Raw genomic sequence first — 19,415 nt, 5'->3', positions numbered from 1 at the left:
ACGCAAAGAAAAATATTGATAATGTGCAGCTTGTCTTTAGATTTGACAATGATAATATTCATAACACTGCTATAAAAGTGGAGATTTAACTACCATTAACATAAGCAAACCTCCTGCTGTTTCCTGGCCAGCAAATCAGCCTACACTCATCGGCCACACTGCCCTAATTGCAGGTGATTTTAATAGCCACCATACTGAATGGAAGTATAGGGAAAACAATGCAAATGGACTGACTATTATGGAATTGGCAGAGATGCAGAACACGCACCTAATTTATAGCCATAAAGACATGGTATCCTTCAAACCAGCCAGATGGGGTTGGAGACAAATGCCGGCCTATGTTTTGTTTCCACCGACCCAAGGGCTAAGCCAATCCCTGTTAACTGTCACATGGTTAAACACTTCCCGCAGCGCCAGCACAGACCAATCTTTCTTGAGGTGGGCATACAGATCCCTGTGATCCTTACATTTCCACTGCCCCACAGGAATTTCTCCAAAGCTGACTGGTCTGGCTTTTCGAGAGACCTGGACTCTAACATATGATTCATACCTCCTCATCTTGAGCATTACCAAAAATTTGCTGACACAGTTATAAAGACCACTAAAAAACACATTCCTAGGGGTATTAGAAAGCAGGATGGAGTGAAGCTAGTGAATGGCTGTATGAGGACTACAAGAAGAGCAGAAGATCTGAAGTTGCAGATGACCTCCTGCATAGTCTGGATGAAGCTAGGAGGTTCAACTGGAGGAACACCACTGATAAACTGGATTTTAGATGCTTTAGCAGAAAAGCATGGTCCTTCTGAAAAAACTAGGAGCTAATTCATATGTACCACAAACTAAATCAAGTATTACACTAGACCAAATTGCCAACAACATAGTCCAAATGTCTACAGCACCTGTTGATAAAGACCACTCGTGTAAAATAAAGAAAGAGCTCAACACATTAAAGAAAAACAGTTGTGAACAACAAGACTTGTCAAAACCATTCACAGTCACAAAAACACTACAGGCCCTACAAGGCATAAGAAACAGCAAGGCCCCTGGTATCGACAACTTACACCCAGACTTCCTAACACACTGTAGACCCGAAACAAAAGAAGAGCTGACAAAATTTTACTCCCACACACTTCCAGTCAAGAGTTTGGCCAAAAGAATTCAAGAGGGCATAGATCATTGCTGTCCTCAAACCAGGAAAGCCAGACAATAAACCAGAAAGCTATAGAGCCAACACTCTCTTCTTGTTGTTGTTGTGGTCTTCAGTCCTGAGACTGGTTTGATGCAGCTCTCCATGCTACCCTATCCTGTGCCAGCTTCTTCATCTCCCAGTACTTATTGCAACCCACATCCTTCTGAATCTGCTTAGTGTATTCATCTCTTGGTCTCCCTCTTCGATTTTTACCCTCCACGATGCCCTTCAATATTAAATTGGTGATCCCTCAATGTCTCAGAACATGTCCTACCAACCGAGCCCTTCTTCTAGTCACGTTGTGCCACAAGCTCCTCTTCTCCCCAATTCTATTCAATACCTCCTCATTAGTTATGTGATCTACCCATCTAATCTTCAGCATTCTTCTGCAGCACCACATTTCAAAAGCTTCTATTCTCTTCTTGTCCAAACTATTTACTGTCCATGTTTCACTCCCATACATGGCTACACTCCATACAAATACTTTCAGAAACGACTTCCTGACACTCAAATCTATACTCAATGTTAACAAATTTCTCTTCTTCAGAAACACTTTCCTTGCCATTGCCAGTCTACATTTTATATCCTCTCTACTTTGACTGTCATCAGTTATTTTGCTACCCAAATAGCAAAACTCCTTTACTACTTTAAGTGTCTCATTTCCTAATCTAATTCCCCCAGCATCACCCGACTTAATTTGACTACATTCCATTATCCTCGTTTTGCTTTTGTTGATGTTCATCTTATATCCCCCTTTCAAGACATTGTCCATTCTGTTCAACTGCTCTTCCAAGTCCTTTGCTGTCTCTGACAGAATTACAATGTCATCGGCGAACCTCAACGTTTTTATTTCTTCTCCATGGATTTTAATTCTTACTCTGAATTTTTCTTTTGTTTCCTTTACTGCTTGCTCAATATACAGACTGAATAACATCGGGGAGAGGCTACAACCCTGTCTCACCCCCTTCCCAACCACTGCTTCTCTTTCATGCCCCTCGACTCTTATAACTGCCATTTGGTTTCTGTACAAATTGTAAATAGCCTTTCGCTCCCTGTACTTTACCCCTGCCACCTTTAGAATTTGAAAGAGAATATTCCAGTCAACATTGTCAAAAGCTTTCTCTAAGACTACAAATGCTAGAAACGTAGGTTTGCCTTTCCTTAATCTTTCTTCTAAGATAAGTCGTAAGGTCAGTATTGCCTCACGTATTCCAATATTTCTACGGAATCCAAACTGATCTTCCCCGAGGTCGGCTTCTACCAGTTTTTCCATTCGTCTGTAAAGAATTCACGTTAGTATTTTGCAGCTGTGACTTATTAAACTGATAGTTCGGTAATTTTCACATCTGTCAACACCTGCTTTCTTTGGGATTGGAATTATTATATTCTTCTTGAAGTCTCAGGGTATTTTGCCTGTCTCATACATCTTGCTCACCAGGTGGTAAGAGTTTTGTCAGGACTGGCTCTCCCAAGGCCGTCAGTAGTTCCAATGGAATGTTGTCTATTCCCGGGGCCTTGTTTCGACTCAGGTCTTTCAGTGCTCTGTCATACTCTTCACGCAGTATCGTATCTCCCATTTCATCTTCATCTACATCCTCTTCCATTTCCATTATATTGTCCTCAAGTACATCATCCTTGTATAGGACCCTCTATATACTCCTTCCACCTTTCTGCTTTCCCTTCTTTGCTTAGAACTGGGTTTCCATCTGAGCTCTTGATATTCATACAAGTGGTTCTCTTTTCTCCAAAGGTCTCTTTAATTTTCCTGTAGGCAGTATCTATCTTACCCCTAGTGAGATAAGCCTCTACATCCTTACATTTGTCCTCTAGCCGTCCCTGCTAAGCCATTTTGCACTTCCTGTCGATCTCATTTTTGAGACGTCTGTATTCCTTTTTGCCTGCTTCATTTACTGCATTTTTATATTTTCTTCTTTCATCAGTTAGGTTCTATATTTCTTCTGTTACCCAAGGAGTTCTACTAGCCCTCATCTTTTTACCTACTTGATCCTCTGCTGCCTTCACTACCTCATCCCTCACAGCTACCCATTCTTCTTCTACTATACTTCTTTCTCCCATTCCTGTCAATTGTTCCCATATGCTCTCCCTGAAACTCTGTACAACCTCTGGTTCTTTCAGTTTATCCAGGTCCCATCTCCTTAAATTCCCACCTTTTTGCAGTTTCTTCAGTTTTAATCTACAGTACATAACCAAGAGATTGTGGTCAGAGTCCACATCTGCCTCTGGAAATGTCTTACAATTTAAAACCTGGTTCCTAAATCTCTGTCTTACCATTATATAATCTATCTGATACCTTCTAGTATCTCCAGGATTCTTCCATGTATATAACCTTCTTTCATGATTCTTGAACCAAGTGTTAGCTATGATTAAGTTATGCTCTGTGCAAAATTCTACCAGGCAGCTTCCTCTTTCGTTTCTTAGCCCCAATCCATATTCACCTACTATGTTTCCTTCTCTCCCTTTTCCTACTCTCGAATTCCAGTCACCCATGACTATTAAATTTTCGTCTCCCTTCACTACCTGAATAATTTCTTTTATCTCATCATACCTTTCTTCAATTTCTTCATCATCTGCATAGCTAGTAGGCATATAAACTTGTACTACTGTAGTAGGCGTGGGCTTCGTTCTATCTTGGCCACAATAATGCGTTCACTATGCTGTTTGTAGTAGCTTACCCGCACTCCTATTTTTTTATTCATTATTAAACCTACTCCTGCATTACCCCTATTTGATTTTGTGTTTCTAACCCTGTTTTCAGCTGACCAAAAGTCTTGTTCCTCCTGCCACCGAACTTCATTAATTCCCACTATATCTAACTTTAACCTATCCATTTCCCTTTTTAGATTTTCTAATCTACCTGCCCGGTTAAGGGATCTGACATTCCATGCTCCGATCCGTGGAACGCCAGTTTTCTTTTTCTTGATAACGAGTAGTCCCCGCCCGGAGATTCGAATGGGGGACTATTTTGCCTCCGGAATATTTTACCCAAGAGGACGCCATCATCATTTATCCATACAGTAAAGCTGCATGCCCTCGGGAAAATTTACGGCCGTAGTTTCCCCTTGCTTTCAGCCGTTTGCAGTACCAGCACAGCAAGGCCGTTTTGGTTAATGTAGCAAGGCCACGTCAGTCAATCATCCAGGCTGTTGCCCCTGCAACTACTGAAAAGGCTGCTGCCCCTCTTCAGGAACCACACGTTTGTCTGGCCTCTCAACAGATGCCCCCCCCCCCCCCCTGCCCCTGTTGTGGTTGCACCTACAGTACGGCCATCTGTATCGCTGAGGCACGCAAGCCTCCCCACCAACGGCAAGATCCATGGTTCATGGGGAAGGAACACTCTCTTAAGTGTAGCATATACACTGCTTGAGCATCTCCTTCACAACAGATTAAATCCAATGATACTGGAATCTCTGTCTGTCAACCAAGCTGGCTTCAGAACCAATCGGAACTGTGAGGATCAGGTCCTCGCATTAACAATATTCATTGAGTGGGGCTATGAACTAACACGGGGCTATGAACTAACACGGGGCTATGAACAACGCCCAAAAAGTGGTGCGGTTTTCATTGATTTGACAGCAGCACATGACACTCTAGAGATAGGGTCTAACATATAAGTTCCCAAAAGCTACTAGATGTAAAATGATGACATCTCTTTTAGAGAACATGTTGTCAAATAGAGTCTTGCAAATCTCAATGGGTGGCTCTTTCAGCAAATCAAAATTCCTGAGTAATAGTATCCCCAAGGATCAGTGCTTGCACGTCTGCTGTTCAATCTCTATGTAGCTGACCTACCAACCACTTCATCCAGAAAATTTATTTACACAGATGACATCATTCTTGGATGCCGGCCTACTAATATGACTACTCTTGAACAGACTCTCACCCAAGATCTGGAATTTATGACTGAATACTTCAGGAAATGGTGACTAATCCCAAGCGCACTTAAAACGGAGACCTCATGCTTCCATCTAAATAACAGGCTTGCTGGAACACCTCTACACTGTGCTTCCTTACAATTCCCATCCAAAATATCTGGAAGTAACGTTGGAAAACACCTATCAAACCTGGCTGCAAAACTGAAATCCTGAAACAACATCCTCCACAAATTAGTGGGAACGACCTGGGGAACTGGTGCAGAGATACTCTGTACCACCGCTGTAAGCTCGGTCTCCTCAACAGCTGAATACTGCGCATCAGTGTGGCTAAACAGCCCGCACTTGGGAAAAGTAGATGTGATGCTAAATCAGGTGATGCGAATAATTGCTGCAGCTATTAAAACCACTCCCCTCTAGTGTCTACCAGTCCTCAGTAACATTGAACTGCCTGATATATGACGATGCAACATACTCATAAGAGAATTTAAAAAGATCTCCAGTAATACAGCCCTGCTAGTCCACCAGAATCTTACTGTGTTTAGAAGACTCAAATCTAGAAATGCCCCTGTGAAGCCTGCACAGCAACTTTTGAGCCAAAACTACAATGGCATTGAAATCTGGTGAACAGACTGGAGAAACAGAGCCAATCCAAAATGGCATACTTTATTTGAGACACCCAACCATCCAGCGGGCTTTCAGCTCCCAAGGAAAACCTGGGTAACACTGAACAGAGTACGGACAGGTCACCGCCGATGCGGATCCTTGATGTACAGATGGAACTTGAGACCTGACCCTGGGTGTGACTGTGGTGCCAAAGAACAAACCATCGACCACATTGTCAGTGAGTGTCCACTGAGGGTGTTCACCGGCACTGATGATGACTTCCTGGAGGCAACACCACAAGCTGTGGAGTGGCTGTAGAATCTAAGTGTGGAATTGTGATTGCTGAAAATACTGGAATCTGAACTTTACGCAGTCTTATTGTTTTGTAATATACTTATACATTTATTGTTGTATGCCAATGTTCAATCTACACTCCCGGAAATTGAAATAAGAACACCGTGAATTCATTGTCCCAGGAAGGGGAAACTTTATTGACACATTCCTGGGGTCAGATACATCACATGATCACACTGACAGAACCACAGGCACATAGACACAGGCAAGAGAGCATGCACAATGTCGGCACTAGTACAGTGTATATCCACCTTTCACAGCAATGCAGGCTGCTATTCTCCCATGGAGACGATCGTAGAGATGCTGGATGTAGTCCTGTGGAACGGCTTGCCATGCCATTTCCACCTGGCGCCTCAGTTGGACCAGCGTTCGTGCTGGACGTGCAGACCGCGTGAGACGACGCTTCATCCAGTCCCAAACATGCTCAATGGGGGACAGATCCGGAGATCTTGCTGGCCAGGGTAGTTGACTTACACCTTCTAGAGCACGTTGGGTGGCACGGGATACATGTGGACGTGCATTGTCCTGTTGGAACAGCACGTTCCCTTGCCGGTCTAGGAATGGTAGAACGATGGGTTCGATGACGGTTTGGATGTACCGTGCACTATTCAGTGTCCCCTCGACGATCACCAGTGGTGTACGGCCAGTGTAGGAGATCGCTCCCCACACCATGATGCCGGGTGTTGGCCCTGTGTGCCTCGGTCGTATGCAGTCCTGATTGTGGCGCTCACCTGCACGGCGCCAAACACGCATACGACCATCATTGGCACCAAGGCAGAAGCGACTCTCATCGCTGAAGACGACACGTCTCCATTCGTCCCTCCATTCACGCCTGTCGTGACACCACTGGAGGCGGGCTGCACGATGTTGGGGCGTGAGCGGAAGACGGCCTAACGGTGTGCGGGACCGTAGCCCAGCTTCATGGAGACGGTTGTGAATGGTCCTCGCCGATACCCCAGGAGCAACAGTGTCCCTAATTTGCTGGGAAGTGGCGGTGCGGTCCCCTACGGCACTGCGTAGGATCCTACGGTCTTGGCGTGCATCCGTGCGTCGCTGCGGTCCGGTCCCAGGTCGACGGGCACGTGCACCTTCCGCCGGCCACTGGCGACAACATCGATGTACTGTGGAGACCTCACGCCCCAAGTGTTGAGCAATTCGGCGGTACGTCCACCCGGCCTCCCGCATGCCCACTATACGCCCTCGCTCAAAGTCCGTCAACTGCACATACGGTTCACGTCCACGCTGTCACGGCATGCTGCCAGTGTTAAAGACTGCGATGGAGCTCCGTATGCCACGGCAAACTGGCTGACACTGACGGCGGCGGTGCACAAATGCTGCGCAGCTAGCGCCATTCGACGGCCAACACCGTGGTTCCTGGTGTGTCCGCTGTGCCGTGCGTGTGATCATTGCTTGTACAGCCCTCTCGCAGTGTCCGGAGCAAGTATGGTGGGTCTGACACACCGGTGTCAATGTGTTCTTTTTTCCATTTCCAGGAGTGTACATTATTTCATTATGTTTGTATCCTATATTTTAACTTTATATATTCTCTTTTATGCTGTTTAATGTAGTGTGTCATGCCATAAGCTAAATAAAAATATAATTGTTCCGTTCCATAATAAATTTTATGGTGTTCATTAATATGCAAAACTGGCACACTTTCTGTCACTTAAATATTTATCCAAACAACATTCATTGAATAAAAATCATAGTAATTGTCAACTTCGTCCAAGCACTTTTTGGCATAGGGGGTACCCCCCCCCTCCCCACACACACACACACACACACACACACACACACACACACACACACACACAGAGAGAGAGAGAGAGAGAGAGAGAGAGAGAGAGAGAGAGAGGACATGAATAATATGTTAATCAATTACAATACTTACAAATATCTACTTACCTTATTGAAAGTGGGACTTGATGTAGTTCCCGGTTTATATATGGGACTGAATCCTGGTTTATTAAATGCAGTGGGACTGCTGTGGTTTGGACTGCTCTTTTCTCTGTCATGGTGCAAAGCCCCTCCAATAGGACTTGGAGAATTCTGTATTACTGGGCTGGGCCCTCTTCCGTTAGCTAGGCCTCGTGAGGGAGAACTTATACGTTCTTCAGAAATGTGTGTACGGTTCAGGCGATGATCAAGAGAACTGAAGCCGAGTTCTGTGTCCAAATAAAAAGTTAAATATTTCAAAATATAGGTCAAACAATAATTTAAATTCCTGGATGGAACATACCAGAAAGCACACTCACAGTGATCATGCAAAACATGCATTTGGATGTGTGTGTGTTTGTTTGTTTGCGTGTGTGTGTGTGTGTGTGTGTGTGTGTGTGTACTGTTGCTATAAAAAAGGGGAAGAACTCAAAAGGTAGTATGAATACTGTTTTATGTTACGTGTACCTATGAACCACACATTGGTTTGCTACAGGTGAGAGCCTGCCTTCCAGTTATTTTACATATTTTTTGAAATGTATGTCATAATACAAAAATCAATACTGTGATCAGTGGTACTTATAGACTGATATTATAGTTAAAAACATAAATGCTTGAATTTGACTTCCACAACACATTAGAACAAACTGATGAATTAATAACAAAAGTCCTTTCAGAATGTAAATAATTTAGGACTAAACGAGACCACTCACCAAAAGCAGAAACACTGATTTGTTGATGGGCGTACACAAAAGACAGAAAACTTGCTAAAACACACACACACAAAAACACGTGCATAAATGCGCCTGTATCCATACATGTTGCCTGCTGTCTATCTACCCAACAACATGAAAGGGCACAGGTGCACTTACACACCTGTTTCTCTCTCTCTCTCTCTCTCTCTCTCTCTCTCTCTCTCTCTCTGTGTGTGTGTGTGTGTGTGTGTGTGTGTGTGTGGTTAATATCAATGAAAATAATCAATATTTGAAAGTACAATGTAATTGGATAGATAAAACAGTTACTCACTAAGCAGTGGCAGGAGAACACGCATAAAAAAGGTATTACCAATGCAAGCTTTCAGATACAGTGGCTCCTTCTTCTAGCAGAAAGGAAGAGGGGTGAAGGAAAAGGGCTGGTGAGGCTTAGGAAATGGAGTACAGTTCCGAAAAGTCACTTGGAGCCCCAGGTCAGGGTAGACTTACAGGACAAGTTGAGAAGGAAAGACTGACTGTGGGAGACTGCACTGGATGAGATTGGAAAACATGAGTGCTGAAAGAAGGAAGATAAGGTATTATGCAAGACAGAGATTACTGCTAAGACATCATGCATGAGTTAAAAAGTGCAAAAAAACTAATACAGAGGGGTGGTTGATGTTGAAAAATAGACAACTCAGGAAATGAACAATGCAGAACACCAAAATGGAGTGAAAAAAGGAATAGTTACTGCACAAAAATGATGAGAAAAAAGAAATTAACATAAATTAAAGCCAGGTGGATGGTGGTTGTAGTGCCAATTCCCACCTGCGGAGTTCTGGGAAACTGGTGTCTGGGGGAAGAATCCATATGGCACATGCGGTGAAACAGGTACTGAGGTCATGACTCTCATGTTGTAGTGCATGCTCTGCAAAAGGATATTGTGTGTAGTCACAATACACTCTCTACCTATGCCCATTCATCCTAACTAATAACTTGATGGTAGTCATGCTGACATAAAGGTAAAAGACCAAACAGTACTTACATTGCAACTGGTATATTAAATGTGTCATTTCACAGGTGGCTCTGCATTTGATAGTATATGTTTTGCCACTTACAGGACTGGAATAGGTGATGGTAGGAGGGGGCGTAGGGCAAGTCTTGCAGCAGAGATGGTGATACAGCTAGGAGCCCTAGGGTAGGGAGATGGGTACAAAAGCAACGTAGGGTCTGCAAAGGATATTGCAGAGATTGGGAGGGCAACAGAAAGCTATTCTGGATGTGGTGCACAAAATCTGACAGAATGGACCTCATTTTAGGCATGATTTTAGGAGGTCATGGACTTTTCAAAGTTGCTGATTAGTACATTCAGTAGAAGGATACTACTGAGTGACCAGTAGTGTACTCGTAAGTGATGTTTTGGAGTGATCAGCAGTATCAGGATTGGATATGATGGCCTGGGAAATCTGCTTTTGAACTAGAATGGTGGGTTAGTTACATCCAGTAAGACTGAAGTGAGAATGGTGGTGTATTGCTGTGAACAGTCTGTTTCCAAGCAAATATGTTTGCTTTGGATGCCAAAGATGTATTAGAGGGAACATTTGGCATGGAAAGGATGGCAATTGTCAAAATGAAAGTACTGTTGTTTGATAGCAGATTTAATGTGAACAGAAGCTTGTACCTGGCCTTCAGTGAGGATGAGATCAACATCAAGTCTATCCTTAATTTATGTTAGTTTCTTTGGTCTCAGCATTTCTGCACAGTAACTGTTTCTTTCTTCATTCCATTTCAGTTTTCTACATCTTTCATTTTCTGTCCTGTCTTTCTTCGCCATCCCCTCCCATCTGTATCTCACACAATGCACTTAGCTTTTTGCTCTTATTAACTCACGCACGGTGTTTTAGAAGTAATCTCTCTCTTGCATATTACCCTATCTTCCATCTTTCAACTCACAGGTTTTCAAATCTCGTCTGGAGCAGTCCCCAGCAATCAGTCTTTCCTTCTCATATCGTCTGGTAAATCTCCCCTGCGCCACAGTTCTGGGTGACGTTTCTGGACTCTACCCCATTTCCTAACCCTCAACAGTACTTTTCCTTCATCCCTCTTCATTCCCTTTCAAGCATTCTGCCAGAACAAGAAACCACTGGCTCCAAAAGCTTACCTACATAATACTTTTTTATGTGTGTTCTCCTGCCACTGCTTGGTGGTAGATTTTTTTATTTATCCACTTACATTAGGTATTTATGTTTAGTTCGTTATTTTATTTCACCTCTTTATGAAGCTCCAAACGATAAGTGTGTGGATGTAGGGTGCTATATGCATACTAGAACCTCTGACAGTCGATCTATGACATGGTTGAAAATGAATCATTTTATTACACAGAGTGAATTTACAGCACTTAAGCATAGTTACAATGTCAAGAATACAAGAATGCACTTTAAGTCTCTTTCAAAGATCCTCTCTTATGTTCCAGCAAGTGAATATCCAACCTTTTGTTTTGAATTCTTGTATTTATCATTCAAAATCACAACAATTTTTTAATACAAACAGTATTCACATTTTAAAAAAAGGAAAACACGTGTATGCCATTCACAATATTGCATTTCAAAATAAAACCAAATTCTGGATAGCAGAATGGAGCATGCTGTGTCAAACATTCAATTTAAACATAGAGTATAATACAGAAGAGAAGTTTCCCTTACATTCACACCACATTCAGAAGCAGCAATTTACTCAGTGTCATCAAACCAAAACATAAGCTAATCTTGACTTCACATAGTATTTAACAATTCGCTTACTACATGGAGATGAACTTAACTTACTTCAAAATGTTTAGTTGGTCGCTGCATCAGCATGTGGATTTAAGGTCTAGAATGCATTGTTTCTTTGGTTTGAGAGCAATGGAATTCAGAATACTGTATGACACAACCACAACAGATGCAAAAAATTGTCTGAGTGATGAATTTTGGTTATGCATTTATAATAACAACAGTTTAATTAACAATGTAGGAAAAGACAGATTGTTACTTACTGTAAAGAAGACAATTAAGTTGCAGACAGGCACAATTAAATGAACCTTACATAAAGCTTTAAGCAACAGCTTTCATCTGCAAAAGAGAAATCTCACCATTCATACACACAAGCAAGCACATCTACTGCACACATCTCAGGTCAGCATGCAAAGATTATGTGCAATGCAAGAAGCAATCTGGATGGGGACTGGGAAGGGGAAGGGATGGTGGGGGGAAAGACGAATGCTGTCTGGTGGAGTGTGCAGGGACTAGAATGTCAACAAGCACAGTGTGAGACTGTAGTGCCCCAAGAATTTTACGAAAGTCTGGAGTTAGTTGTGTTCCAGCGACTTCGAACACACGTTATTTTGTAGTGGGTTGTAGCATAAACAGATACACACTGCCGCAGAATGTTGTTTGTGCAGGCTAACCGAGAAAGAAAAGCAAACCCAGACCAATAAGTGACGCGCTAGGCTGTAGCAAAGAAAAAAGAAAAACTTCTGGCCCAGAATTCCATGGACAAATTTCATGCACGAAAAAACATTGGTGATTGTTGTGTGTTGGGGAGAGACAACAGAAGAAAAAAAAGATTATTATTAATAGTGACTTGGTCTTGAGCAGACGGACATGTATATTAGTATTGTATCATTGAGAAAAAATGTTATTTAATTTGGTGGAATTCAGTCGTGTGGGAATGCCCTAAGAAAGTGTGGGCTTACTGTTTAATGTGGCAGTGAAATGGTATATTGAATTTTGAATATAGAATATGTTAACAGCAACTGAATTTTGAGAGAGTCTTTATTTGGACTAGATAATAGAATTTTGTAATAGTAGATGAATTTTAACCTTCTTCATAATACAGAACCTTCGGAGAAGAGTTTGATGCAAGCAAAAGATGACGGAGCTGCAGGGAAGCTGAGCCTGTATCCGGCATTTAGGTAAGTTCACAAGGACAGTCCATGGAGCGCAGCTCTAAGTTTTAGAGAAAATACAACGGGGCACCGCATAAAGTGGTGACCGGTAAAGAAAGGACCTGTGAAGAAGGTGGAAGATAAATGAAATCAAGTTGAAAAGATTGACGAGTGTTGCCACAGTGATGAGTAACAGCGATCAAGATTCGAAGATATTTATCGAAAATTGTCCTGTTGGTTAGTGGTGATAGAAGCAAGGAAATCAAGTAGAACAAACACCACAGTCAATCCATTAATTCACAAATGCTGCCGCTGCCGTTCACAAACGTCGACACCACCGTCTACAATGCTGACACCGCCTTCTACAATGCTGACGCCACCGTCTACAACGTCGACACCACCGTCTACAACTCTGACGCTGCCATCTACAAACGCCGCCGCCGCCGTCTACACCAACACCAATGCCGCCGGTAGCAGATCGTCAAGTCACACCAGGTGAGCGAACTTTGACTTTTGTTCAATTGTGCCGTCTAAGACTTGTGAGTAGGGGGTACTATGAATGTTGACTTGACTTAAGGCTAAGAAGAATAAGATGGAAGGGGATAACCAACAATCGGAAGAGCATGTTGGGACAATGTGGATAGGAAATGGAGGACCTAATTTGGTTGAATTAATGAAGTTTATCAAAACTCAGTTTGAGTCACAGAACACCAGACAAGACAAACTGAAGGCAGAATTAAATTCTAAACTAGATTTACAGAACTCAGAATTAAAGTCTAAATTAGATTTACAGAACACTCAAATGCAACACCTCAAGTTAGACTTGAAGAAAGACTTGTCTGTCTCTCTAAGTGAAAGAGTAAATATTTTGTTTAAAGGCTTAGAGGAGAGACAGGAGAAATTATTTATGGGAAATAGCCCAGAAATTAGAGTATGATGTTGACTGTAAATGTAGTAGCCTATAAACCAGAGTCAACGAAAATTTTGATTCCTTGAAAGATGTCTGGAAGGTCACATTTTATGTGGTTAAACAGGAATTAAGTAACATTAAAACAAATGTACATAAACAAGATAAATAACTCCCATTAGTTCAGGTGCAAATTTCAGGAGTTAGCCCACATTTAGAAACTGTAGAATCTCAAAGAAAAGTTAACTACAACTGAGTTGATCAATCTAACCGGTATAGAGGAACAGGTGGATGAGCTAATAGAACGAAAAGTGGAAGAAAAATTAAGCGTTTACATTCCTTCACCTATAATGACCTCCAAATTAGATCATACTGACTTAGATAACCTAAGAATGGAATTCAAAATTATTCAGGAGAAACTTGAAAAGAGTACAGTGTCTCAAAATCTTGTTCTAAATAAAGAAATAATTAACAATTTGCAATGGGGATCAAATTTGGGCTTTTCCCGACAGTTCCCTAGGTTTAAACCAGATGGGGAGTTACACCCCACCCATTTCTTAATACAATTTAATCAGGCCATGCCTAAAAGTTGGGAGGAGGCTAAGAAAATAGAATTTGCGATAGGTTATTTGGAGGGTGAAGCTTCAGAATGGGGCATGGTAAACATAGAGAACTTCACGTCCTGGGAAGACTTTCAAAGAAAATTTAAAGAAAAATCTTGGTCTTCCAGTGCACAAGAGAAGTTAATTTCAGATTTATGGGACCGAAATACTACAGCAACGCCTGGTGTTCGATGCATAAGTATTTCGACTGGCACTTGAAGGGGGCCAAGTATTTAGACAAACCAATGGAGGAGGAAGGTTTAGTAAGAATTTTAATAAGACATTTACCTACTTATGCACAGAAAGATATCTTATGTAGTGGGTGGAAGACAGTAGAGGACCTGCTATCTTTTGTAGACACATTAGATGCCATTAATAAGGATAGAAATGAGAACTTACATGCACAAGAAAATCAGAATTTTAGGAGGGGTAACATGAATAATAATAATAATAATCAATCAAAACAATATGAAACTAACCTTGCCCGAGTTCACCGACCAGGGAGAAATGGTAATAGAGGGGGTGGCTCGAGAGCACAATTCTCATCTAACCTCGGTCCAGTAGCCACACAGGAATTCGTGCCCAGCAACAGCTGTGGAACAGTGCGTAACACTGTACCAATCTTTGGAAATAGGCCCGTGGTTGCTACCTGTGAGGAAAACGTGGAGCGATCTGGACCCAGGGCCGGGGCCCAGATCATCGAAATTCATCGAGAGGCGTAAACAGGAGTTTACAGGTTTCCTTTATGCACAGACTACCTACAAAAGAGTGGTTGCTGCAGGAGGAAACGAACGAAATAGCTACAACACCGCACCCTATAATAGAAGGAGAAATAGAGAAACACAAAGTAGAAATATTTATCGATTCTGGTAGTGAAGTGTGTCTAATTTCTAAAGAATATTTTGATACATTAAAGACTAAGAATAATTTACCTGTATTACTTGTAACAAGTGCATATATCATCGGAATAACATGAAAGAAAAGCAAGGTTGTTAAGTACGAAACCTTAGCCAACTGCCAAATAGGTAATCTGAATTTTTGACAACCTTTATTAGTGGTAGAAAACATCAAAAGAAAGGTATTGTTTGGCATAGGCTGGTTAACTAATTTCAATGTTATACTAAATTTGGATGAAAACTGTATTTATGTGGAGAGGCAGTGCATTAAATTCGTAACTGACAGAAATGGGTATATACAAACAACTGAACACCAGCGATTACAGCTTACTGCATCAGCTCAGTTGTCTCCAGAGATAAAATCAATGTTTACATCATATCAACAAGATGATTTCAGCTAGAAGGTAAATGAATCAGAAGTATTAAATGCCAAACAGTAGACAGATTTAGTAAAAATTTTGTCCAAGTAAGATTCGGTATTCTCAGAGAATCCCGGTATCATTAGTGATTACGTGTGCAAGTTTAAAATTAAGGATGAGACTCCGTTCTTTTGCAAACCTTACCCGATACCTGTGAGCCTTAAGGAAGCTGTCAGAGAAGAGATTAATAAAATGATTGATCAAAATATCGTTGAAAGAAGTACGAGTGTTTATAATAATCCCTTGGTAGTAGTGAGGAAAGCTACAGGTGGAGTAAGATTGGTGCTAGATGCCCGTACTCTCAATCGGCATATTGAGACCGAACGAGATCATCCCATAAATATAGATGAATTACTCACTAAGTTTAAGAATGCCAAGTATTTCAGTTTGGCTGATTTGACTGCTGGGTACTGGCAAATTTGGTTACATCCTGATTCGAAAAAGTACACTGCTTTTTTGTTTGATGGAAAATCTTACCGTTTCAATGTACTACTTTTTGGATTACATGTATCTGTATCAGCATTCATCAGAGCTCTGGATAATGTGATTGGACAAGAGTTATTAAGAGAACTAGTTGATTATGTAAATGACATTTTGATTATTTCACCTACTTGGGAAGAACATTGTAGGTTATTGGACAAAACTTTAAAAAGATTTAAGGAAAAGGGTATCACTTTAAAGTTAAGTAAATCACACTTTGCGAGACAAGAGTTGAAGTTCTTAGGACGTATTATAGGAGTAATAGCCATTAAGTCTGACCCCGAGAGAATTGAAGCTATTAAAAACTGTCGATCTCCTCGAAACATTAAACAACTAAAAGGGTTTCTGGGAATGGCAGGTTACTATTGACGTTATGTGCATGGCAAGAAATGAACAACCCTAGACTATTAAGATTATTACGAAAAGGTACAGCATGGAATTGGGACCAAGATACCCAAGAAGCATTTGACAAACTAAAGCAAGCTCTAGTAGATGCTCGGATCTTACAACATCCAGTAATGAATGAACCTTTTAAGATAGCCACTGATGCATCAGATTATGGAATTGCAGCAGAACTATTTCAAGGTGAGTGGGGAGTAGAGAACTATGATCACCGATCTATAGCATTCATTAGTAGGAGCCTAAATAAGCACAAACTAAATTATACCACTACTGAAAAGGAATTGTTAGCAATAGTATGGAGTATACAAAAGTTTCAAACTTTAATATGGGGTTCGGAAATCTACATATATACCGACCACCAAGCTTTATCATTCCTGATGACAAGCAGACTGTTACATAGCTGACTAATGAGGTGGATGTTGTTTCTACAAGAATACAATATCAAAATACAATATTTTAAAGGATCCGAAAACATAGTACTTGATGCCTTATCGCATCTACCACAAGATATGACTGATTTGCAGTATACAGAGGGACCTGGAGTAGTTTTTGCAATCAATTTTATAACGGTTGAGTGCCCAGCCCAGGAAGTACAAAAGCTAACCCAAGCCATTACAGAAAACATTAAGCATGACCCTTATTTTACCGATATCTACTCTATGTGTATACGAGAATCGTTACCAGTAGATAAGAAAGAAACCTGGAAAGTCGTAAAGTATAATTTGTTCTGGAGAAGCAATAACGAATCAAGGTATTGGAGATTATGCATACTCCAAATCACGGAGTCTCAATTAATACAGTACATTCATAGTGGATATGGTCATTTTGGAGTGAAAAAATGTATCGCTCACATGAATAAATGTTATTGTTTTAGACGATTAGGCTGTAAGGTAACTGCCTTTATTAAAGTGTGTGACATCTGTCAGAAAGTCAAAGAAAATAACACCCATGTAAAGTATAGAACGTATCCTATTATTCCTAAGGCATTACATGATCTCACTGCTGCTGATTTTTTTGGGCCTATACCAAAAGGAAAAGGAGGGGTAGCATATATCTCAGTACTTATCAAATGTTGGTCAAAATATGTGAAACTGTTCCCTATTAAAAAAGCTAAGACACAAACTCTTGTAAAAGGTGTGTAGGAATATTTTACAGTAGTAAGTAAACCAAAGCGTTTTCTCTCTGATAATGGACCTCAATTTACCTGCCAAGAATTTAAAGACTTTAGCCTGGGAAAGTGTATGACACATCTTAATATCCAACTATAACCCATCCTCGAACCCTTCAGAAAGTAATGAAGGAAATTGGAAGATTATGCTGTACTTATTGTTACAATGCTCATACCTCCTGGGAAACTAAAATTAAGGACTTTGAACTTATACTAAATGAATTACCGCACTTGTCCACAGGAATGACACCCATAGAAACTATTGGCAAACCATTTATAGGAGAACCCTTAATTAAATGTTTTAAATGGCTGGAGCAAAAGCCTACTTATCACCAAGTAATTTAGGAAAAGGTTGGGAGGAAATTACACAAAAGTGCACATCAAAGAGTAGAAAAATATAATGCAGCTGCAAGTGACCCCGAGTACCACATAGATGACTTAGTATTAGTGAAGCAACATCTTCGAAGTTCAGCCCTGAAAAAGGAAACACACAAATTCTTACTTAAATATATATGACCTTATCGTATTCAATCGATAGTCAGCCCGAAAGCCCTATATTTAGTAGATCCTCTGACAGGAGAGGAGAAAGGAATGTTTAATGTTAAAGATATAAAGAGATATGTACCAAACCCCCAGGGACGTTGACATTCTGTGTTAACGGGCAGAGTGACGTCCGCCGGTTCCCGAGTTGGATTCGGTGTTGCTTCTACTTTAGTTTTCCTGCACCAGATTCCCTTCACTTCTTCAACAATTCTGTCATCTATTCTCACACTATAAATCTATAACCGGTTGTTTTCACGTCAGTCTGAAACGACTGTACTGACAACTGGGTTCAGGGTTATCTCATTTTCGAGTTCTGAAAAGGTAATACCCGTAGATGTAATCTACGAAGGCTAGGTCCCCCACAGACTTGGCATAAATTTGTCAACGTTGAAACTGCATTTGGACCTGGATATATTCCGCTGAGGAAGCGTGCTGAAAACAGAAGGGTAATCTCATATGTGAGCTCCGCAAGGGTAAAACCCGGGGAGTGTGTTCCTGAGAGTCTGGTAGTCTCTGTACTTCTAGATAGAACATTATAAGTGTTGAGGGAATGACATAATTCAGTGTTACATGATGTTTAAATTTTTATAAAATGTTTTGTACCTTTTGTAAAGCATGATGTGATTGGGGAGGGTTTGTACTCAAATTTGTAAAAGGGGTGGGTAGTGTAGGCATAGACACGACCAACACTACACAAACACCACACCCTTCATACAGCCCTCGCAAACAAATGTGACTGGTTCTTCATCATTTGCCATTCCATAGGAGTTGCTAAGATCTTTTCTTTGGGGAATTCTAAGGTGACAGTGAGAACGTCCGTTCTGTAGGAGACGCCGAACATCATACCTCCTCCGGCTTCTCACCTAAGTGCTGGTGAAGTGGGGATCCTTGGGAAGAGGGGAGGAAGGGGTTTCCTGTCTTTGGGGCTATCTTCTTTCTTTCTTCGATCTTAGCAACCAATTCTGTTATTTCCTTTCTTACTTCTCTTTAGAGTACCAATCTATCTTTCTCTCTATCCACATTCATGTACTTCTATTGCTGAAGTCCTTCCCTTTTCCGTGATTTATATAAATCTTCAACTAAGAATCTTAGCTGGCCGAAGAACCAGGACACACGATCACACTATATCACTCAGACAATTGAAGACAATAAGAAGTGACAATTGTCATGTGTAAGAAGGGGAAGTAGTACTAGTCAAGGACTAGAGCACTTAGTTATGAGGATGACTGTTGCACTTCTCAGAGGGAATGATGCATTTAGAGTAAGTTAAAATAAAATGTTCCTATGATGCGTTTAGAGTAAATTAAAATAAACTGTTCCTAGATGCAGTAGTACCTTGTAGAATAAGTAGAACTAAGGGAACATAAAAGTTAAGCCAGAGAAGAAAAACACTACCAGAACATGTATCAA

At 41.1% G+C, this 19,415-nt stretch overlaps 1 protein-coding gene across 1 annotated transcript in view; it reads right to left on the bottom strand.

The window, feature by feature from the left end:
* Nucleotides 1-19,415, bottom strand: part of LOC126237535 (filamin-A) — a 914,413-nt gene that overhangs the window by 435,285 nt on the left and 459,713 nt on the right. Inside the window, exon 13 of the mRNA XM_049947718.1 lies at nt 7,945-8,204. Within this exon, the coding sequence (XP_049803675.1) occupies nt 7,945-8,204 (260 nt within the window). The remainder of the gene's footprint in view (nt 1-7,944; nt 8,205-19,415) is intronic.

The sequence above is a fragment of the Schistocerca nitens genome, chromosome 2 (assembly GCF_023898315.1).
Source record: "Schistocerca nitens isolate TAMUIC-IGC-003100 chromosome 2, iqSchNite1.1, whole genome shotgun sequence".
Classification (NCBI taxonomy): Eukaryota; Metazoa; Arthropoda; class Insecta; order Orthoptera; family Acrididae; genus Schistocerca; species Schistocerca nitens.
The sequence above is the reverse complement of the archived record's forward strand: the minus strand, read 5'-3'. Positions and strand labels throughout refer to the sequence as shown.